Source organism: Dipteris shenzhenensis, chromosome 9 (assembly GCF_047967505.1).
Source record: "Dipteris shenzhenensis isolate YYH24624 ecotype China chromosome 9, Dip_SZ_1.0, whole genome shotgun sequence".
Taxonomy (NCBI): domain Eukaryota; kingdom Viridiplantae; phylum Streptophyta; class Polypodiopsida; order Gleicheniales; family Dipteridaceae; genus Dipteris; species Dipteris shenzhenensis.
The window spans coordinates 32,698,537-32,722,212 of NC_141604.1; the positions used below are offsets into that span (position 1 = coordinate 32,698,537).

The 23,676-nt window shown below is 49.0% G+C and overlaps 1 protein-coding gene across 5 annotated transcripts in view; it reads right to left on the minus strand.

The window, feature by feature from the left end:
• LOC147898531 (ultraviolet-B receptor UVR8-like) overlaps positions 1–22,915 on the minus strand; it is a 145,109-nt gene extending 122,194 nt beyond the window's left edge. For all 5 annotated transcript variants that reach the window (XM_087379026.1, XM_087379023.1, XM_087379024.1 and 2 more), the window contains exons 1-2: positions 22,489–22,915; positions 20,119–20,305 (exon numbers count right to left, since the gene is read on the minus strand). In XM_087379026.1, the coding sequence (XP_087235152.1) occupies positions 20,119–20,305; positions 22,489–22,582 (281 nt within the window). In that variant the 5' untranslated portion in view covers positions 22,583–22,915. The remainder of the gene's footprint in view (positions 1–20,118; positions 20,306–22,488) is intronic.
• Between the last annotated feature and the right edge of the window lie 761 nt (positions 22,916–23,676).

A 23,676-nucleotide genomic window follows, 5' to 3' on the forward strand; every position in this document is an offset into this window, starting at 1 on the left:
GACGGTGCTCCTCATCAGCCATGATGATCTCAAAAAAGCCCCTCGCTGCATAATGAACTTTTTTGACATAAGAACCACCTAGGGTTCGAGTCAACCAATTCCCAACATCTACAGCAGCAGGCATCCGCCGTCCTGGGAAGAAAATTATAATGGCATGCTTTGCATACTCCTTAACTGGATCAAATATATCATCCACTTCCACCATAATGCCAGTGGTGGGAAGTGGATCTTTCCAACCTTTACGGGTGTCTTCAAACCCTTCATGCATAACCTCATAAACAAGTTGAGCCTCAACACAGTCATGAAGGGAATCATCTGAATCCATCACCTGTTTTTGTTTCTTGTTGGAAACCGACTTGTCTTTGTGAAAGGTTTTCTCACACATGAAAAGCCCTTTGACATGAACACCATACCACAGTTACGCTGAAACGCATTTCAGAGCCCAGCCAGGCCTGAAACGCCGTTTCAGAGAAGCCCCGTTTCCTGAAACGTGTTTCAGAGTCTGAAACGTTTCAGGACCCTGAAACGGCTGGCTGAAACGTTTCAGCCAGTCTGAAACGCGTTTCAGAGTTCTGAGACGTGCCGTTTCAGACAACACAGGCTGCTAGGTCTCCAAAATCACATTTTTTGTCTTTTTGCTTTTGATTTTGGTCTCCAGGCTCCTTCCACTCCTTCAGCCTCATACTCTCTCCATCCTCAAGGTTTTCCAGCCCTCCTTCAGCCCCATTCACTCCATTTCCTCTCCTTTCTCTCCTGCAGCCTGCTTCAGCCCTCCATCATCATCTACTCCCCTCCCTTGCTGACGTGGCGTTTCCCCGTTTCAGCCCTCCCAGAAATCCCGAAACGTTTCCGTTTCCGTTTCCGTTCCCCGTTTCCCCGTTTCCGTTTCCCCTAACTATGCACCATACACACACATGAAAAGCCCTTTGACATGGACACCATAACATATCAAATTCCTGTAACATGCAAGTGCACATTGACTCAGGAAAATATAAAAAAACCCTTCATGACTTGACTTTACATGACCCCAAAAACATTTTGCTTAATCACACACTGGACACCCTTGCTCTGGAAGTCTAGTACAACCACATTGCATTTCATCATTTCCCATGAAGTCCCTGCAAAACATACTTTATTGTCTCAAAAAACTATACATTAGTCCATCATGCTTGTGAAAGAAAAATCCACAAATGCCAAAAGCCCACATCTACCCTAGATGTGTACAGCTATGTGCCTACCCACAGCTATATACAGTGCTCAAAAACTTGATACAGATTTTGTCCTATCATGCTTGCAGGTCACCCATTACAGTACATCCATGCCTTCCCACTTTATATTTTGTACTATCTCATGACCAAGAAGGCCATACACAAAGGGCATGCTAATTTCCTGCCACCGGTCCATACAAAAGCTGCATTAGCCATACAAACAGCAAGCTGTATATTCAGGCCATCTGGTTGCCGAGTACCTAATGGATAAACAGTTTGTACAATGTTGACTGACTTTTGTACCATCAGGCCATACATTGAGCTGATCTCACGGTGTCACTGCTAGCTTGGTCCAGAAAGTATTTGCTAAGGTGATCGGGATGCACCCAAGGCAGTTGCCTTCCTTCCTCCCCCCTATTAGCCCTTCCTCTCAGCCTATCCTCTCCCCTCTCAGCCTTTCCCCTCAACCTTCCCTCAGCCTCCGTTCAAAGCAGGAATTGTCATATTGAAAATTTTTATGGTAAGAACTTTCCAACTTGCCAAACCAAGCTGAGGCTTTTGCTTATGAAGGAAGATGTGTGGAAAGTGGTTAGTGGCAAATACAAGAAACCTGAATCTGATGAAAAGAAAATTCTAGCATGGGAAACTCTCAATGACAAAGCTCTTTCTATCATTCTGATGACGTTGTTCATCACTTGGATTTTGATGAAACTGCACATGAATTATGGAACAAGCACCATTCAACTGCTGCTCCTCCCTGACCCTTGCTGCCCCCCTCTCCCTCAGCCCCTCCACACCCTCAGCCCCTTTGCCTCCCTCTCCCTCATCCCATTCCTTCCCCCCTTCCCTCTCAGCCCGCCCCCCCTCACCTGCCATCTCAGCCCTCCTCCTCACCCGCCCTCTCCCGCTGCCCCTCTCCCTCTCCTTCCCTCTCAGCCTGCCCCCCTCACCCGCCCTCTCAGCCCGCTCCCTCCCCCTCCCTCTCCCCTACTCCCTACGGCTCTTTGCCCAGCTCCCTACTACAACTCCTTTCCTTTCCCCCTCCCTTTGCCCCCTCTACTGCTCTCTACGTCCCTCCTACACCCCTCCTCCCTTCCCTGCCTCCCTACTCTACCCCTTGCGCCCTCCATGACTCCTCCTTCACCCCTCCTTGCCTCCTCCTAATGCCCCTGTCCCGCCCCCTCCTTCCACCTCTCTCTCAGCCCCCCTCTCCCTCTTTCTCAGCCCCCCTTCCCCCCCCTCTTTCTCTCTCTCTCTCTCCCTTTCTGCCTCCCTCTTTCTATCTCTCAGCCGCTCCTCTCTCCTCCTTTCTCTTCCTCTTGGCCTTCTTTGCCTGGCCTCTTCTTCCTGTAGCACTTTTGGGTTGGACAAACCTTATTTTTCGTTCAAGTTGGCCTACTCACCTTGATTGGCGATGGCACTCAGCCAATCCTACTCCGCTTCCACTAGCCGCGAAAGCAGTTACATTTTCAGAAGACGAGTTGCAGCAGCTCAAGAAGGATGTAGAGCTTGAAAGTTCTACCACATTGATCGCACGCATCTATGGGTCTCACCCTTCGAGATCACAAGCCAAAGATTGGATTCTTGTGGTGCTACCCTCAGACCTCACCCCTCGATGCAAAGATGTTTGCTTATTAGGACAAGGTTTCTTCTAGGTTGTTTTTGATTCACTGGAGGCTGCGAGTGCTATGCTCCAAGCCAGGTATTTGCACTTGGGACATAGAAAGATTTTTTTAAACCCTTCATGTTGGGCTTTGACCCCGTGGAGGAGGCCAAGCAGGGGTTTTCTCTTTTCGTCCGTTTTCCCAGTCTCCCACAGGTTTACCATCACTTACTCCAGGTGATTGGGGAGTACTTTGGTATTGTCACTGAGATCCCTCCCCCCTGGTTTACCCTTGACAGCTGCAGAGGCGATCGGTCTGATGGGTTCCTTGAGTTAGGGTCCTTACACTGGATGCTAATTTATCAGATGATCATATCTAAAGGAACATAATGGAGTAGGGAGAGGAGGTAGGGTAGGAAGGAAAGATAGCTATGGGGGACGGAAGCAAAGGAAACAACTAGAAAGTATGAATGACATAATGAAAGAGTATGAACCAAAAGAAAGTAATCACATATAGACCAAAGTGCTTATAGGCTTGATTAGATTGAATGATTTGACAAGTGACAAGTACTAGCCTTTATAGGATAGGCATACACACTAGAGTGCACAAATGTATATGGGATGGCTCCCAATATGACACGTGGCACTCTCTCACACAAAGATTCATAAAACTAGTTTCTAGTACACACTAGAACACACTCTTTGACTATGATTTCTCCAACACCCCCCCTCAGAGCAAAGAGTGTGAGACCCAACATTGCAAGGAGTAAACAAAACCCCCCTCCACCGCAATACTGCAAAGAGCAAGTCCAACTATCCAACAACTCCCGTGTGATAGTGACTTCTCAGTCAGCTTGCGACTGGCAAGGGTAGACCATCACTCGTCACCCCCCTTACTTTGAATCGGGTTGGTAATAGAATCATACCAAAGTAAAAGACAATACAATCATTTTGGGGGACAACCTAGGGCAGAGTACCCTTATTGACTCCAAATACATTCATTTTAGAGAGACTTCTCAAGACTGAGACTTTATTGACTCAAACATATAGAAAATAAAATGTATATCTCTCAGAAGGAGAGATAAAATGTATATCTCTTAGGAGGAGAGATGTTCCCCGAGTAGCTTCCTACACAAATGTGCACATCTCCCAGTCAATGAAGTATGTCGATGAAGATCATGGCGAGGATGTCCCGCAAAGATAAAGTCAATGACGTGTTGGGATATCTCAAGGTGTATGCCTTAGGCACACCTTATGTTTCTATGTGTGAGTGCTAGAGGCATAGTTAGGTGCCCACAAGCACAGTTAGGTGGTGGAAAAGCCACATAGGATGATTGAGTGAATCTAGGAGCAGATTGAGGAGATGATTGTGGAGCTTTGAGGTCATCAGTGATGTCAGTGACCTTGTATGAGGTGCCTACTTAAGGACCTCTTTTCTCTTCATTCTATAAGCAAGTATTCTGATTTTGTGTCAACTCTACTCTTTCCTTTCAGTGTTCCAACATGGTATCAGAGCCATTTGATCCCCCTTGAGCCCGTTTCTGCCACATCATCATCTTCTTCCTCTTCTTCTTCTTCACCATCTCTCCCTCTTCTTCCAAAAATTTGCTTAAGCTTGTTCTCCTCCGATTCTCAGCCATTTCCCACGCCCTTCCAGCTGAAGATCCACCTAGTTGGGGCGAACTTCTGGCTGCAAGGAATCAACGAATCATTGCGTCTGCTCGTCGCCATTACAGGAAGATCGTCGAAGTTCTCTGCTGCGTTTTCTCTGCGCCTGCTCCGTCTTTGTCTAATTCCTTTCAGGGCAAGCTTCTCCATACCTAGAGCTACCTTGTGCTGAAATCTGAGCAGCAATGGCTGCATATTGAAGGAGAAAACAGAGAAAAACCAGTCGACTTTGTTCAAGAAGGTGAAGGCGACTTGACGCGTTTTTTCGCCTCTCCTTCCCAGAGGATCTACTGTGGTATACCAGCTTTCTTTTGCCTCAGAAAGCCCCCTTTCTTTTGCTTTGAAGAGTGTGCTATGAGCCCTCCAAGTTCAGCTCTCTAGTTTTGACAGTTTTGACATGCTTTTGAAAATGATGCTACAAAAAATGCTACTCTAGCATTTCTGGTCTTTTGAAGTTTTCAATAACTTCACTACAAGTATTGCTTCAGTTTTGTTTTGACTTGCTAGACCTGGTTGTGATTGGAAAGTGTTTCTTTCATCCACTTCTATGAAGCATGTAAAAGGAAGCATCATTGTTTGAAATCTAGTCACTACTATTTGCTACATCAAGTGCTCATACTTTGGAAGCATTTCAGTTATTTTTGCCTTGTAAGAGAGATAGACACTGCCCAATATCTGGGTTAGACCCTCTCATGGCTACCTTATATAATCTTGAGAAGTTCAATGGAAAGGGCTTCCATACTTGGCAAATGAAGGTGAAATTTGCATTGATGCGGGAGAACTTATGGGGACTTGTCAAACCTACTCCTACCGCTTCTTCTACGGCCTCAAATGCTGGACAATCTTCAACTCCGACACGACCGGCAAGGGATCCAGCAAGAGAAGAAAAAGCATATGGTATAATTGCTTTAGCTTTGGGTGATGATTACATACATCATATCTCTGACTTGGAGTCTCCTTCGGAAGCTTGGCAGAAGCTAGACTTGATTTTTGGTGCAAGCTCTCACATATCTAAACTATCACTTAAAATCTCTTTCTTTGAATTAAAGATGGCAAGTGATACTACTTTAGCTGCTCATGTCAACTATATGCGGAGTCTTATGACTCAGTTAGCTTCTATTAACTCTCCTATCACCCCTGATGATGCTATGGCAGTGTTACTTAAGAGTATGCCTGAAAGTTTTGATCACATTGTTAGCACTTTGAAGAATCTTCCCAATCCTAACCTTGAAGGCATTATCTCAGCTCTCCAAGAAGAAGAAAGGCATATGGAGCTAAGGAAAGGCAATGACACTGCTTATGTTATGAAATTCCAGAAGGGCAAGTATACTCCTTGCAATCACTGTGGAAAGACAAATCACCTTTCAAAGGACTGCTTCAAAGTAAATCCATGCAAGCACTGTGGCAAAAACAACCATAGTGAGAAGTTTTGCAGAGCCAAAGCAAAGACAGAAAATGCAAATCTACTTACAGTGAATGAGCCTCCACAAGATGAGGCATCCTTTGAAGATTATGCATTTTAAATCATCTCTATGTATGCTCTAGATCTCTCTTTTTATGTCAAGGTACTCAGCCTGGATAGTCCTCCAAAATGAATGAAAATAAACTATTGTGTTTTTGTGTGTTTTGTAAACACCTCTGGTCACCTTATGATGTAGGCCATGTGTATGTTTTGTTCCATGGTACCTCCTGCAGACATTGTGTGCATGTACATGCAGGGGAGATAACCATTGGAAGGTCTTTTTGTATCCCTTTTGTTTACCTTACACCCAAGGGAACCCTTGCTAGCATGAGAACCTAGCCATAGATTAATCCTTGACCACCATGAGATGGCATGAGAAACTATGAGACTAGATGAATCCTTGACATAGCCTGAGGCATTTCCTTGAGGGGGGGTTTGTTGGGATATCTCAAGGTGTATGCCTCAGGCACACCTTATGTTTCTATGTGTGAGTGCTAGAGGCACAGTTAGGTGCCCACAAGCACAGTTAGGTGGTGGAAAAGCCACATAGGATGATTGAGTGAATCTAGGAGCAGATTGAGGAGATGATTGTGGAGCTTTGAGGTCATCAGTGATGTCAGTGACCTTGTATGAGGTGCCTACTTAAGGACCTCTTTTCTCTTCATTCTATAAGCAAGTATTCTGATTTTGTGTCAACTCTACTCTTTCCTTTCAGTGTTCCAACATGACGTCCATGGGAGTAGCTACCAAGGCAATCAGTCCATGACTCTCAAAATGCCGGAAGGAGAGTCACCAATACTATGCTTGAAAACTCAAAATTGAGCATCAAAATTGAGCAATTTCACTTGATTTCACAAAATAGTGATGATTTTTCTCTGACAAGCCTCAAAGAGTTTTACATAGAGGAGGCTGTAATACAACTGTAGGAATCAAAAAATCAAGAAAGCTGTAATTGTTGAAATTAGGGTTTCTGAGATTTTCTCAAGAATATGCAGAACTGTAAACCCTAGTGCAGAAGAGGCCAAATATGCCAAAATCCCCCAAAAATACTGAAATTCTGAGCTGAAATTGCAAAAATTGACTTTTAGGTCAAAATCACAGTTTTCGAGCACCAAATGAACCTGAATTTTCTGTTCAGAGTGTCGACCAGCAGTAATAGAAGTGGACGATAGTAGAGATGAAGGCATCAACTGAAAACGACCTCAACCAAACCCTAAATCGTCAAAAATATTGTGGCGGCTGGTAGAGAGGCTACGAACTTCAGATTCGAGCTGATTCTTGAGGGCAGCAGGGGCTGGAGTAGTACGGACTGCAATCACGACCTTGTGGTGGTGAAGTTGGGTGCTGTCCCTGGGCAGAAAATGTACAGCAGATCTGAGGCATAGGCTGCTAGCAGTTCACGTGGATGTCGGGCAGAAAAGACTGCATGGATAGTAGCAGCAGCAGGCGGAGATTCCGAGGGCATCAGCGTGAGGTAAGAAGAGCAACCAAATCCTCAAATGTAGTAGCTGCAAGTTGTAGAATCTCAATTAATTGCTCAAAGCGAGAAATACCTTGCATACTTTTGATTAGGATAGCCATCTTGTCCTCATCATCTGGAGGACACTTCAAACTTGACAATTGTTGAACAAGAGAGTGAAATTTGGAAAGATGATCACCTAGCTCTTCATTTTCTTGCATTTTGAGTCCATAAACTTCAATTCTAGAAAAACTTTGGAGTTAGTAACCTTGTTACCAAATAGGCTCTGCAATTTGTGCCAAAACTCCCTAGCTTTGGATTTGAAGTTAACGTGATGAATGAGAGAATCTGCCAAGCATAGCCCAATAAGAGCAATAGCTTTGTCATTCTGCTGCTTCCAAATTTTGAGTTGTTGTTGATCCGTTGGAATGTCATCAGTTGCAATGACGTCCCATATTCCTTCCTTCATGAGAAGCAATTGCAGCTTCGTTTGCCAAGTAGGAAAGCCTCCACGAGCAAAGAGGAGGAGAATAGAGACACCATAATGAGAGAGATGGAGCAGCAAAAGAATGAGGATAGCTCAGCTCACTAGCTCATGTGGAGGAGAAGAGAAAATGGATAGGAATGGCACGCATTTCGAGGCTGTCTAATACGGACAGAGCAGTACGGAGGGCTGGTACAGCTACAGAGGGCTGGCGCAGCAGATCAGCAGCCTGTTGTACAACGCATCAGTCCGTACAGTCCGTACGGCTGTACGTGCAGAGGATGGCGAGGCTAATGACGAGGCTAATGGCAAGGCTGAAGGAGTAGTTGATGGAGAGGCATTCCGATGCAATCGATGTAGATCAGCTCCCGAAGGTGAGGCTAAGGGAAGGGAGCTCTACCTTGGATGAGAAGGTAGCTTCCATTTGCGGGCTTCTCTCATCCTCTAGGTAGAGCAAGAAGAAGGGGAAAATAGGAAGGGAGGCTCTGATACCACATGAAGGCACATGGTGGAGAAGGAGAGAGAGAGAATAGGCTAGGGAGAGAGATAATGATACTCAAAGAAAGACATAATGAAATGGAAATGAAATGACTAAGCAATGAACAAATGAAAGTACTCACATGTAGATCAAAGAGCTTGTACCTTGATACTTGATTGATTTGATACTACACAAGTACAACTCTTATATAAGAGAGCACACACACACACATATGAACACCTATGCATATGGGATAACTCTCAATGTGACACGTGGCATCCATAGGACACACTAGACTAGAACTCACACTAGAACACACCAAATTGACTCAACTTGGCTTCATATTCTAACACCTTGGAGGAGGAGGAAAGCTTCAATTTATGGGCCTCCATCAACCTCTAGGTTGAGCTAGGAAGAAAGGAAGAAATGAAGGAAGGAGGGAGGATGGCTAGGAACATGGCTCTGATACCACATGAAGGAACATGGTGGAGTAGGGAGAGGGGGTAGGGTAGGAAAAAGAGCTATGGAGGACGGAAGCAAAGGAGACAACTAGAAAGTATGAAAAACATAATGAAAGAGCATGAACCAAAAGAAAGTACTCACATGTAGACCAAATTATATTGAATGATTTGACAAGTGACAAGTACAAGCCTTTATAGGATAGGCATACACACTAGAGTGCATAAATGTATATGGGATGGCTCCCAATATGGCATGTGACACTCACTCACACAAAGACTCATAAAATTATTTTTTAGTACACACTAGAACACACTCTTTGACTATGATTTCTCCAACAATATCATGCTTAAACGTTCAGATGGTGCTTTCTTTTGATAGAGAGTGGAGATTGTAGGCAGACAGGACCAGTGCAAGATCTGGGTATTTTGCAAGGGAATGCCCTACATACAGCAGCTCCCTCTAGACCTCGACAGGGGGGTGGTACAGTCCAACACCTCCTCCTTGTTGGGAATTGTGTGATCAAGGGCTTGCTTTATGATCATGTGTGTGTGTGCACACTAGGTGCTATGATGTGTGATGATGTAATGCAAAGGCCCACACATGGGGAGGTGCCTTTGATTTAGGAGTCCCTATGATATAGGGCTGATTGCCTATAATGTAGGAGAGGTGCCTCTGATCTAGGACACCCTCTCTCTCACTCTCTAAAAGAGAGGATTTCCTCTCAAATCAATGGAACATTTTGCTCTTTGGTTCCCACACTCTCTTCCATGATGTCCTCCTTCTCTTCCACTACCCAACATGTGGTACAAAGCGGGTTCGTCCTCCATGAGCCTAGCCTAGTTCCCAGCTTGTTAATCCTACCTAGCCTAGCCTAGCCTCTAGATTCCTTGATGCTTTCAAGATTCCATCATCTTCTTCATTACCCCCTTTTCAAGCCTGATTTTGGAAGGCTCCATTCTCCCTCGCCAAGGCCTCATTCCCTGAGACCTTCCAGCCACAATTAGCCTTCAGTAGGGCACACATTTTGACTAGACCAAATTTTGGAATTCTTCTCCTACTACCCGTGCCAACAGTTTCTTCGTTGATTCTTCTACACTAAAGTTCTGATTCTGTGCTGAATATTCTAAAATTCCTTTAACAGGAAGCCGGGAAACCTCATTGGCAACATGCTGATGAATGTTGGTGGACAATGGTTGCCGGAATAAGGAGAAAGTGACGATTCTTCACCGATTCTAGTCTCTGCTGCCCCAGGAAATGCTGCGCGAAATGTCGCCATTCCTCTTGCTGGAAGTAGTCCTCAGTAAGAGCTTAATTTCCATGCCCCTTGAATGCTTCTTCTTTCAGCTCCAATTTTGGCCTCCAGCTTCAGATTGCTCGATTTGAGGGAACAGTCAAAATTTAATCATCCCAGAGGTTTGACCAGTCAAAGTTTTTGTTCTATATCTGTTTTAGCTGGTTGCACTTATAGATCTCCGTTTGACTAAGTATTGACTCCAAAATGGACTCCACAAGTGTCATGGTACTTGTCATTTATGGTGATGATGTTTACATTGTCTATGTTTGAGTGCCATTCGCAAATGGATAGTTATCATTTTGGAGATTGGTGACTTGTGTTGAGAGATACTGGTTGTAAGAGTATAGACACTGCCCTTGAATAATATATCAAGTGGTAAGACTTACTCAATATCATGTCTTCACAAGGTGAAGGAGTTGCACAAAGGTACTTACTTGTGTGTCACTATAGAAGATCATCACTTTTTGCCGAAAAAACAGTGCTAATTATATTACTTCGAGAACAAGATACAAGAGGTCAGCTTATAGCTGATGGGCTGCGTTCACAAACCGGACGCAGCCCAAAAGGTAGCATAATAAATCATACTCTCACGGAGGGATATGCTGAGTGTGAATGAACAGCCATCGGGGTGGTGAGTAGTGCCACCGAAGGCCCTGCGTAGTCTGCTCGAAGAAGAGGCTCTGTGTGTCCCAAGCCTGGAGGAAGCGTCTCCGCTTCTCCTGACCAGCCCGGGAGTCTCCCTGAATCTGGTCCCACTGGCCTCTGAGGGTATGAATAATCTCACTCCAAATCTCCGCCATGATCTGGGCAGTCGATAAGGAGGTGCCACCGAGGATCTGCGCGCAGCGCGAGGTCCAGATGTGCCATCCTGTAATGCTGCTGATAATCTCCCAGACTGGCTGCCTCTCCCGAACTCCTGTATCAGCCTCTGCTAGGTGCTGTGGGATACCCTCGAGCGGCCCCCACGTCCCCTGTGTGATAAGGAAAGTGGGGTCCTGCTGGCATGCCTCGAACAAGTGATGAAGACCAGGTGCGGTGCTGCACCAACAGAACGCGCCCCAAGTAATCACTCCTAGCTCTGGTGCTGCACGAGTAAGCAGCCCGAAAGTCCACCTCCACACTTCCTGGGCGCGCGTGCAGCTCCACAGGCAGTGTTTTGGTGACTCCTCATCCGCATGGCAAATCTGACAGCAACCGTCCTGGCCTATCTGCCTCAACCAGCTCCCCACTGGAAGACCTTTGTGGGTAAGAAGCCACAGGAAGTATGAGATCTTCCGCGGCCGCCAGCTCTCCCACAAGGCCTTCCAGAATGCCTGCAAAAAGAACCTGGAAATACCCTGTGCGTACCAGCTAGGACGCTGGGTGGGGGGGCGGCTCTGCATCCTCCCGAGAACTCGCCTGCCCAGAGTCGTGCTGTAAGCGAAGAAGGAAGTCGGCCCCTGTCCTGTCACAATCTCTGGCCACCACCACTCTCCTGGGTCCCACTCAAGCTCTGACAAGGCCCGCCCCTCCCAGAGCCAAAGACGCCAAAGCTGCAACTGGTCCTGCTCGATACTAGGGTCGGTATGCCAGACCTTCCCCAGAAGGCCTACGACCCTAACCCTCTGCCACGGGAGTAGGGGGTCGATGAGCGCATCCTCTCTCCTGAGTCGTCCATCCCCTGAAACCGCGAAGAAGGCGATAGAGGTGTCATCCAAACGTCCTGCGACCACCAGTGGGATGCCACGGGGGGTGAACTGTCCCAGCCAGTGGGTGTCTCCAGGCATGAGGACCTGAGGCTCAGGTGGAGCCAACCAAGCGGCTGGGATCGCACCGTCGATCTCCGTGCGTCTCGCCTGGACTCCGCGTGCACCTCCAGCTGCGTCTGCAAGATCGGCCATCTCCAGATGTCTGTACGTATCCCTCCAAACTCGAAGGGACCGGGCTGGCCCCCTCATCCAGCCGTCCCACCTGATATGTGATCTCTCCCCCAACTGAAGGCCCTCGGCGTCTCTGACCTGCCCATTCCAGACGAGCGGCTGGCGATCGATCTCCTCCTGACAGCTGGGCTGGGACTGAATGAGACTGAGACGGAGCCGCCTCCAAACCATGAGGAGGCTACGAACGAGTGGGGAGCGGGGCTGAGTGAGCGGGGCGGAAGTGAAGATCCACCTGAAGGACGGTAGCCACTCTCCACCTCGGCGCGGGACACAAGAGCCGACTCCCTGCTGAAGTAACATCTTCCACGTCTGCCCCCCTGGGGTCAAACCGCGGATGATAAGCTTGCCTAACAAGGCCTGACTCTGAAGCTCTGGATCAATGACCCCCAGACCACCCTCAGCCTGCGGAAGAATGACTGTCTGCCAAGCAACCCTGGCTCTGGTATCTCTATGCCCATCCTCCCCAGACCAAAGAAAGTTCCGAACCAACCTCCTGAGCTGTGCCACGCTGGATCTCGAGAAGCACCAACAGGAAGCCACATACCAAGCCGTGGCTAGAAGGACCTGGTTAACTACTAAAGCACGACCTGCAAGGGAAAGCTTAGCAGTGCTCCAGAAAGCCAGCTTCCGTCGGATGGAATCTAGCACCGGGAGAAACTGCTGAGCTGGCGTAATGTCTAGGCCAACCTGGAAGCCAAGGTATCTAGCTGTCTGTCCACGTGGAATCCATCTGAAGCCCAGAAATCGCCCCCACTGAGAACACGCCCCCGAGTCTGTGAGAAAACCAACTGATTTGTTCCAATTGATTTTCGCACCAGCGGCCGAGCAGAAAACCTCCAGGGCCATCCGCACCCTCTCTAGCATCCTCTCATCGTCCTGGACATAAAGGGCTGTATCATCTGCGTACTCTGAGTCCAGGAGCTCCGTGTCCTCCCGGAGTGGAAGGCGAACACCCCTGAGCCCTGTGGACCTCGCCCGAAGGTAGTAAGTCATGGCCTTGGCGAAGAAGAGAAACAGATAAGGAGCCAGGGGACAGCCCTGACGTACTGATCTCTCCAAGCTGAATCGCTCACCCATCCTGCCTCCAATGATGACTCTGCTAGACGCTGTCCTGTACAAAGCTGAGATACCCTGAATCCAGCCTGCCGGGAAACCTAGCCGCTCCAGAGTCCCCTCCAAAAAGGACCAATCCACGCGATCGTAGGCCTTCTCGAAGTCGAGAAGTAAAATGGCAAGGTGTGATCCGCTGTACTGAGCCCACTCCGCCGCCTCTGAAAAGGTGAAGACATTATCCAGGATACTGCGATCCTGGACAAAGCCTGTCTGAGTGTCATGGACGAGGTCTGGAAGTAGAGGTCGAACTCTGGCACTGATCATCTTGGCGAGGATTTTGTAGGCAGTGGTAAGGAGAGTGATCGGACGCCACTGGCGGATCTCCTGTCTATCTCCTCCCTTCGGGATGAGGCAAATCAGTCCCGAGGAAAGGCTCTCTGGCATCTGACCGCTGCTGAAAATCCCCTGCAGAGCTGCAAGGAGGGGCTGATGGATCTGGTCCCAGAAGGAGGTGAAGAAAGCTCGGGATAGCCCATCCTCACCTGGGCATTTCTGCCCATCAATAGCCATCAAGGCCTCCAACATCTCATCCGAGGTGAACGGCGCCAACAACGTCACCTGCATGCTAGGCTGGACCAGGGATGGAATGTGCCTCCACACCTCCTCACGGTCACGACTAGCACGAGGGGCAAGTGGCTCCTGCTGGAAGAGGGTCCTGTAGAAGTCAGTGGCCAACCCCAGGACCTCCCCCGGGTCCGTAACAATGTGACCATCCGCTGTCCTGAGACTCCGTAGCAGCTCTCTGGCCGTGTGTCCTGAAGAACTCCCTGCACATCCGGTCACCCTTCCGGGCCCAGAAGGAGAGAGAGGCGTGATAGGAGAACTCGGAGCGACGCTGGAGGGTCTCCTCCAAGAGGGCTCTGGCTCGAAGGGCCTGGATCCGAAGCTCCTCCGAGCCCGGGGAAGACTGCTGAAGTCGCTGAATGGAGGCGAGGTCCCTCCGAAGAGCTCTCTCTCTGCCCCACCAATCCTGTCGAACCTGTAGGGCTGCGAGCTGGCAGATCTGGCTGGACTCCTGCAGAGCCTGCGCGACCGAGTCTACCAGATCCACGCCCTCCCCCCAGTCTCTGTCCCAAAGACTGCAAATGCTGCTACGGACGTCCACCCTCGAGAAGATGGAATCGGGAATCCTGCATGATCGGGGGGGGAGAGTCTGGGCTGCCGAATCTAATGAAAGGAGCACAGGCGCATGGTCGGAGAGTGTCGTCCCTGGAACAATGCCCGCCTGGCCACCTCTGCTGATGGCCCAATCACTGACATAAAACCTATCAAGCCGCTCCAGGAGTCTGCCTCCTTCCCTGCGGAAGCCCCAAGAGAAGTCTAGGCTCCCGTGCCAACGCCGGAAGGACGGGTCTCTCCAACTGTCCCTCCCTCCTGTCGCGAAGATGAAAGAGTCCCAAGCTGACTGCTCTGCCTGAGCCATACCTGTGAACTCCGGATCTCTACCCTGCTGGTCCTCCAAGGTCTCCAGGTTGTTGAAGTCTCCTCCAACAATCCAGGAATCCATGTCTGGAAGAATCCCTGTAAGTGTCCTCCAGAAGGTGGCTCTGCATCGGAGGTCTGTGGGAGCATAAATGTTGAGGATTCCTATCTTGGATCCCTCCAAATTCAGGCCTACCCAAAGGGCTCGGCCTGGGATCAACGTGCCGTGACCGAAAACTAACTGAGCTAACTGCTCGCACACGGAGGTACAGACCCCCCCGCTCCTCCCCTGTGCGCCGATCGAAGGCTCCCAATAAGTGTAGGAGCGTCCAGGGAGAACCTTCCCGCAGCTACGGGCATGAGCCGCAGAAAGCTTGTGCTCCTGGAGCAGCAGTACATCCAATCGACCAATCACTGCAGGCTGAAGTTCCTGACGCAAAATGAGCTTCCTGGGACCACGGGTGCTCGAAGAGTGAAACCCGTTCACATTCCAGGATACGAGGTGTAGGCTCATGGAGAGGGATGGGGGGCTGCGAACAGCTGTCTGCTCGCAGTCGAAGTCGAAGAAGAATCAGACATATCGGAGTGGAGGCACTGCCGCTTGTGAGAAGGTTTGGAGGGGGAGACGGGGTCGTCCTGCCCGTTCTTCAACACCTTCAGCAATGGCGAGAGGCCTCTAGTGCCATGAGCAAATGCTTTCTCGAGCCAGCTCGAGATCTCTGAAGTGGTCATCCCGTAGAAGGTTCGGAGTTTCTGTTGGGACCAAGCTCTGACATCCTGGGGAAGAGGCCATGCCAGGGGGGGTCTGAGGATCACGATCAATCGGAAACGTTTGGCAGCGCAACGCCACCGCAAGCGCACATCGCCCTCGGACCACTGAGTCTCGAGGAGCTGCCCACCGGACGGGCCTATCCAGGAGCAAATCTGGGCGTGTGTCTGCTCTCTGAGAGCCTCCCACACCGAGTCGTCTGTCCAGGTCTCGGTGCCATCGCTGAGGAACGTGAAGGCGAAGCTAGGGCCATCCCTGGGAGCCAAGGCAGCAATCTTCCCATCCGCCCCTTTGCGGAGCATGAAGATACTAATGTCGAGACAAGCCGGGAAGGTCCCAAGGTCGGCCACATCCAGGTAGTCCCAGGGGCCAGATCTGTAAAAGTCTCGAGGGAGCTCTCTCTCCTGGAGCTGAGACCCAGCTGAGTCTGCCACTGAGGGGCTAGCGGGAAGGGAAACCTGCTCCACTGGTGGTACAGACTCCGGGTGTCCTGCAATCGGGGGGGGAGGGGGAGGAGGCTGCGGGATAGGCGACTCGGGCTCCACGGAGGCGACTGGCGGAGAAGGTGGAGGAGGTGGAGCGGAGGCTGCACTCGGCTGGGAAGCCGACGGTGCAGCTAACTCTGTAGGGGGGGCGAGGGGAGCAGGGGGGGGAGGGGGATGGGGATGCATCTGGAACTGGGGCTGAGGGGGAGGGGGAGGGGGAGGGGACTGAGGAAAAGGAGGCGGGGGCTGAAACTGCGGGGCGGGCGAAGAGGGGGGAAACTGGGGAGAAGGCGGGGGGGTGGGAGAGAGGAGGATCTGAGGCTGTGGAGGGTGGGCTGCCGTCGAAGAAGAAGCTCTCCCAGGTCCCTGGGGCATCTGCCTGTCAGGTCTCTGGAGTGCTGCTGCAGGAAGGGTGACCTCTGCCTCCTTGCCTTTATCCGAAATCTTCTTATTCTTTCCTCTTTTCCTTCGAACCTCGGTCCAACCGCCCACTACCTCTGGCCCAGGCTCCGACTGCCTCGGCTCCTCCTGACGTGGCTGTCCGGGGGGGGGAGGTGGGGGCGGAGGGGGCGGGGGCGGGGAGGGTCGAGACGAGCTGGCAAAGCGTGGACAAGCAGCCGCCAAGTGCCCAAAGCCATGGCACCGCAGGCACTGACCTGGCTGTCCGGTGACTATCATGCTCTGGGTGATACTGCCGGCACCTGTCACGATCTCGATCACTGCAGGGAGAGTCGCAGGATCCGCCACAGCCACATGGACTCGGGGAGCTCCTACCGTGGTCACCGCGTCGGCAAAGGTGTCGTGCATAACCCAGCCAAAATGGGAGCCCAAGTCCCTGACAATCGGCCGCAGCTCAGTAGCAAGCCCTGGAAAAACTAGTGTCACTGGGTGGCGAGGTATACGGAACCGAGTATCGAAATCCGCTGCGCTGAAACCACGGTACCACGGGACTATCATGATGATCTTCCCATCCACCGATGTGGGGGAACCGGCAATCAGATTGCTCGCAGCTTTCTCACTGGAGAGTTTGAGCCAGAAGATGCCCCTTCCCATAAGGGCCACCTCCTCAATATGGCCATCCTCTAGCAAGAGAGTGGACTGGAGCCAGTCCCTGATGGTAGACCTGGAGGGGGAGTGTCCAATGACTCTACCGTAAACAGAGGTACGAGCAAAGTCACTGGCTACCTCCTGAACACGGGATGATTGTTGCTCTGTCAGGATAACGCGGTAGGCATCTGGAGAGGGAGGGTCCGACTGGGCCTCCGGATCCGGGTTGGGGGCCGCCATACCGCCAAGACTAACTGCAAGCTTCCGATGAAGAAAAACAGGCTGCCACCCAAGAAGGGGATGAAGCGGCGGTGGAGCCTGGGGATGAGGCGGGCGAGGCGAAATGAAGGGTCGGAGGGGTCGAAGCGGAGGGCGGGGCGAAGGCTGCGGGATGCGGGGAGTACGGAAGGGGGCGGGAGGGCGGGGGGGGGGGGTGAAGTTGGAATGGCGGGGGTGGAGGGGTGAAGCGGGGGGGCGGGGGGGGCGGAATGAGGCGGAGGCGGGTGAAGCGAGGGGGTGAAGGAGCAGCGAGGGGGCGGGTTGGAGCGGGGTGGATGGCGAGGGAGCAGCGAGGGGCGGAATGGAGCGGAGGCGGGGCGAGGGCGAGGCGGGCTGGAGAGAAGGGGGGGGGGGGGGGGGGACGAGGCGAGGCGAGGCGGGATGGAGCGGAGGGGGCGGTTGGAGCGGCGGCGAGGGGGGGGTTGGAGCGGGGGCGAGGGGCGGGTTGGAGCGAGGGGGCGGGATGGAGCGGAGGTAAGGGGGCGGGATGGAGCGAGGGGGCGGGATGGAGCGAGGGGCGGCTGGAGCGGAGGTGAGGCGAGGGGTAGCGGGGTGCCGGCGGGGGGGGAGGAGAGGGGACGGGGGTCGAGGGCGGACGGGAGGGGTGGAGGTGGTCGCGGCGAGGGGGGGGGAGCGAGGGGGGAGGTAGGGGCTAACGGCGAGGGGGGGAGGGGAAGCTCGCAGGAGCTGGAAAAACTTCCTCGGAGTGGAGGCAGCAGAAGATCATCACTTTTCATTGGGTGCTCTACCCTGACCTTGATGTCCAAAAAGATTGTAAGTGATGAGCTTGGATGTGATATGATGAAGATGATATGTTGTGGTACCAAGATAAAGCTTGGACAATTTAAGAAGATTATGGAGAACAAGAAGTTCACCACCATGAAAAAAGGGGTACGGAATGTGGCAAATGGTAAAGAAAAAATGCCAAGGGAAGTACAATGGATAGTCCAATATGAATTATGAAAAGGCCCTTGCTATCATAGCATTGGGACTTAGTGACTCATACATTCATTGCATTGATGGGTGTGAGACTTCACATGAAGTTTTGGTGTAACTTGAAAAGGTATTTGGTGCACAAGTTTTACTCAAAAGTCTTCTAGATGAAGAGTATAGCAACACTTTTACATCCAACTTGGTGGATATTGAAGCTTCACTTTTGGAAGAGGATAGAAATGGATCCTACTACAACTCCAAGGAAAGTGAAGTATATCTTGTGAAGAAGGGCTACATCAACAACAAAGCATGAAGAAGGAACTCCATCAGCAAATGAAGGAACAAATGTTGTTGTAGAAAAAGTTTGGACCTTCTAAGTCCAACATCTTTGAACTTTTGTCATCACTTGTTGGTCATGTAGTCAATTTTGAGGTTCTCTGCCTAGAGTAGTACTCCAAAAAGAATGTTATGGTTATATGTTTTGTCCTTATAGTCGTTGTAAATCACCTCTGATCACCATATGATGTAGGCCATGTGATATGTGTTTGCCTCCATGGTACCTCTTGCAGACATGAGAAACTAGGTCCACACAAATGTCTAAGATTAAGCCTTGTACATGCAAGGGAGATAACCATTTGGGGGGGGGTCTATCCCATTTTGTAAACCTTGACCCTTGGGCACCTTTACTAGCATGAGATCCTAGCCATAGATTTATCCTTGACCACCATGAGAGGGCTTGTGAAACTATGTGACTAGATGTATCCTTGACATAGCAAGAGGCAAACCCTTGAAGGGGGGTATATTGGGAATTGTGTGATCAAGGGCTTGCTTTATGATCATGTGTGTGTGTCTGTGTAGCATAGTAAGTGCTATGATGTGTCTAAACTATGACATAAGTGATGATGTAATGAAAAGGCCCCCACATGGGGAGATGCCTTTGATTTAGGAGTCCCTATGATATAGGCTGATTGCCTATGATCTAGACCACCCTCTCTCTCACTTTATAAAAGAAAGGATTTCCTCTCAAATCAATGGAACATTTTGCTCTTTGGTTCCCACACTCTCTTCCATGATGTCCTCCACCCTAAAGGCAATTGTCCTTAAGAGCCCTTTCACTACGGATGAGCTTGAGCAAGTGATCACAGCTCCACCCTAAAGGCAATTGTCCAAGAGAGGATGGTTTACCGCTGATCCTTTTTCAGTCTCATTGGGAGCTTATGAGCTCAGGCATTCTTACAGCTTTTTGGGATGTCATAGAAACCAGGGATATGCCAGAAAGACTCTAGAGAGGCTGATTCACCTTCTTCGTAAGGGCAGCAATGTCAGGCTTGAGATTTCACAGTGGAGGCCCTTCACCTTGCTTGGATCTACTTACAAGATCGTAGCTGAGTCCATCGGCCTAAGACTTGCCCCTTTCCTACCATCTGACCAAAATTCTCTTACAACTGTCTCACACTTCCATATGGATGGTCTCATATGCAGCTCTTTGGCCTGTCCAGACCAAATTGGGAGATTGGGTGTAGCCTGCAATAAGAGTTGGTCAAAGAGTAGGCAAGGAATTATGGTAAGATGAAACTGGGAAAATATCACCCTTTTGCTTCAAAGCATGAGATTCTATATAGAGAGGAAATATATCAGACTTTACTCTTGACCTTTGAGACAAGTGCAGGCTTTACTTCCAAGCAGTCTACAGATGATGTTTTGATTTGAGATATTATTCACAGAGCATAGAGTGAATGTTTTGTCAACGTGCACCCTAATACTACGGCACGAAGTAACCAGAGTTCAAACACAGTCATTGTCTGGAGTATGCCACACTAACCATCAAGAAGCAATAAATCACCATCCCACAACCTTTTTAACCCAATGGAAATTGCATAAATACATGGATTGCGGCAGCAGTGCACATTTTAAATTTGCACAACAACGTACATGCAATGACTGCTTAATCATTGTCAGACAAGCAGAACTTGAGCCAGTGCGATTCACTTATGAACAAGCAGAAGAGTGAGATTGCAAAGATTCCTATATACCAGCCCCAACTGTAAACTGTTAATCTTGTATCTGATTGAGCAGTTGTGTGATCAGCCCCAGAAGTTACAGAGGATATTTCACACTCTTCAAGAGAACTAATAATGATTGGAATGTGTCGCTCATCAGCATCCCCAAGACCTAGCTGTCCATCCTCCCCTCGACCCCAGGCGCATACAATGTCTCCAGCTGTCAATAATTTTTTTGAAAAAGTTACCTTAATGACTGCACATGAAGAACAGGGTCTAGTCCCTCAGATACAGAGGATACAGACCAACATTAAAGGCAAGGAATTATCACAAGAATGCATTTGTCACAGATATTCATATTACACACTTTATGCATGCATACCAAACGAGAAAGCTGGACAGAACACACAAATAAGAGATCTGTTTCCTTACTCACATACAACAGTCTTAAACCCTTAGATCCGTTAGAATTCAGAAGGGTGATTGTGTTATGAGTAAGGCAATACTTCATGGTAAAAAGAGGTTTAAATGATCTTGGTAGGTACCGATACATGATACATCAATCTGCATTCCATGACAAATATGTGAGGGTAGTAAAAATTATTTCCCCTACTGACCTGATGTATTGGTATTTCTATTTCAGAGAAGCTGCTATGACTCCCCAATTTCAAAACCAGGCTGGCATTTAAAAGTTCCCCCTCACAGATTACAGGAAAATGGCAAGGCTAGTCACAGCTTGACTTATTAATTCTCTTGAGTTCAATGCAAAAAAGAGATCGCTCATATAGTACTCATGCTTGATAACCTCGCCAAAAGTTGATTATAAGTTCTGTGTTCTAGAAGCCAAAGTAAAAGGAATAGTAATAATCAGGAGTCTAACAAGGCTTGAGAACATGACTTAAGACTAGAAGTATAGTCAATACTTGTTAGTCAACGTAATCCAACCCACAGTGTAAACTTCACACTCACCTTTTATATATAAACAGTATTCACAGTAGTTTCCACTAACAGTGCGGTGGAATAGTAGTTTTTTGATTTTTTTCATGGTTTTTTATATGCATACAACATGCACTAGTACTGAGTAGCAGCATAGCGCACACCATGTTCAGTGTGGCTATGAGGTGGCTATAAAGTAGTAATTAGTGATGCATTACTCTTTCACATTGCATCCAGGCCATCATGGAGCGATTGGTCGCAAATATAACAGCCAACGAGCAAATAAGCAGTTGACACATGTCTCAAATAGCAAGTTACAGCCATAGATGGGAACGGGAAGGGGAAGAGCATCCCAAAAGTGGGTTTGGGAATAATGAACCAGAGAGCATGAAGCTTGTAGACATTGCCTCATGGTTTATAGGGAGAGATTAGGTGAGATAAGAACAAGGTTTGTAGGAAGCAAGAGGACTTTAGTGTAGGAAACCATTCTAAGAGCAGTAAATTTAATAAGAAAATAAAAATAAGAATAACAGGTGGAAAATCGCACAAACTGGAGTCTGGCATCAAGTCTCCGCTAAAGCACTACCGACTCTAATGAGGTAGTATTGATGAGAGTGGAATAGGAGGAGGGGTGTTTCATCTTATATACGTCTCACACCACCTTCCAACATGTCACAGCATATGCTACGTATATACATTGAATATATTGCCTGCACCATGGGTCATCTGCGAGGCACATTCTGAGAGAGAGCCCCATGCCATACATGTGACATGTGGACAGCCAAAATGGGAATCCTATGCGTTGTCACATTTCCATAGATATCGGAAGGTCAGAGATAGGCTCCCAATGCATTGGGACGCAACAATGGTTGAAAGAAGATAATATATTGATAAAACACTTCAGTTTTAACAACAGTCCTAAAAACGAGGCTTGGTTGATTTGCATTGATAGATTCTGTCAAGTTGGGGCACCTACAGAAGAAGACTAGGGTGATGCTTCGAGAGAAGCAACATCGGTTTAGACTAAGCTTTTAAAAGGCAAGTCTAACTTCGAAGCTCTTTCCTTCATCAACAGATCTAAAGGTTTTGGAGGGTGACCTACTTCACAAATTGCAATTCGAAGCATATTTTCTTGTTTATATAACTCCTGCGGTGGTCGTCACATAGAGAGAGCTGGTACCCATCGCTACGGTAAACGTGCGACAATCGCGGATCGGGTGAAAAGATTAGAGGGCCTGGGTGATCACTAATAGCCCACTGGAAAGCGTTTTGTTTCTTGTGGTCAATAACGTAGAAATCCGAGCCTCACAACAAAAGACTACATGCATTACATTTTTCATGCACTTGTGGATGATCAAGCAATGAACGAGCAGATCACAAAGTAACCAGACTTCTCGAAGTGTTAGCAGATATGTTATTTTAAGGCATGCAGATATAATGGGGTGGAAAACGTAAGCATTAACGTACAAAGGAGTGCAACAGTGTGACTAGCGCCTGCTGAGATGAGTTGCACTCTATGAGTTGGAGCTCTCTTGCTGATCTTCGGAGCCGGCGCAGCCATCTTCCGTGTGACCTTCCCGGAAGAAAAATTCTTTAATCCAAAGACGGAGCTAACTGTGAAATTCGCTCTAATCCTCGAGATGTGATCGTGACTGTGTTTATTTCAGGCAGGTATTCTGAGGAGCTAGTTGTCTGCGAGAGTAACACGGAACTGAGGAAATTGCGAGAAAAAGGTAGCGGAAGGAGGGACTTTGGGCGGACCACGACTGAACTGAAAGGAACCAAGGCCGTCCCAATTGTGCTGACGAGAAAAGCCACCCAAAATGAAGAGCATCAGAATATGAAGAAGAAGAATGAGTGCGAATTGCCTGGAGCAACGTAGGAGGGGACGGTATACAGTAGCCGAAGACTGAGCGACGAGGAATGCGCCATCTAATTAGTAGTGCTTCGACAAGAGGGTGATACGAAACTGCCAACCTGGTGATTGATGGGGATCGTGTTTGATGCGGCGCTGACGTGATGGGAGAGATAGGGAACGGAATACGGTGGAGCTAGCTCGATGAACAGCAGGAAGATGATGTCAAAAAGCATGTGGCAGTGTAAGCGGAATGCTATACGCTTATCGTCATCGCCTTCTTGCTGTAGATCTGAGCAATGCTTCGACGCTTGAGACTCCTCTCCTCTCGGAGCTCTAGGTATGCTGTTTCCGTCGTATAATATCTTCCTGTTCGTCTCACTGTTGCTTCAGTTTCTTTTCCTGACTGATTTGAATTTTCCTTCTCTGAGCTCTACGTCGTGACCAGCTGCTGTCTCTCCTGTTCGCGTCGCTTTTGCTTGATTTTCTTTTTCCCAGCTGATTGTGGATGTTCTCTGGATACAAAGCAAAGCTAATTAGCCTGTGTTTACGTTGTGAGGGGCCTCCGTCTCCTTTGTCACGACTCTCGAGCCGGAGAATTGACCATCTTTCGCAGCGCAGTGGGCAGCTGCGTTTGAAGTTTTCATGTGTGGTGGGTGACAAGTCGCTTGCAGCTGCATGGATAAGGAAGGCTGAGCGTGTGATTACGAGATGCATGCGCACGCGGTGGCCTTGGGCATTTGCCCAATGATTTACGAAAACGCAACAGCCAGCCCAAAGGCTCTGGCTTTTGCCATTTG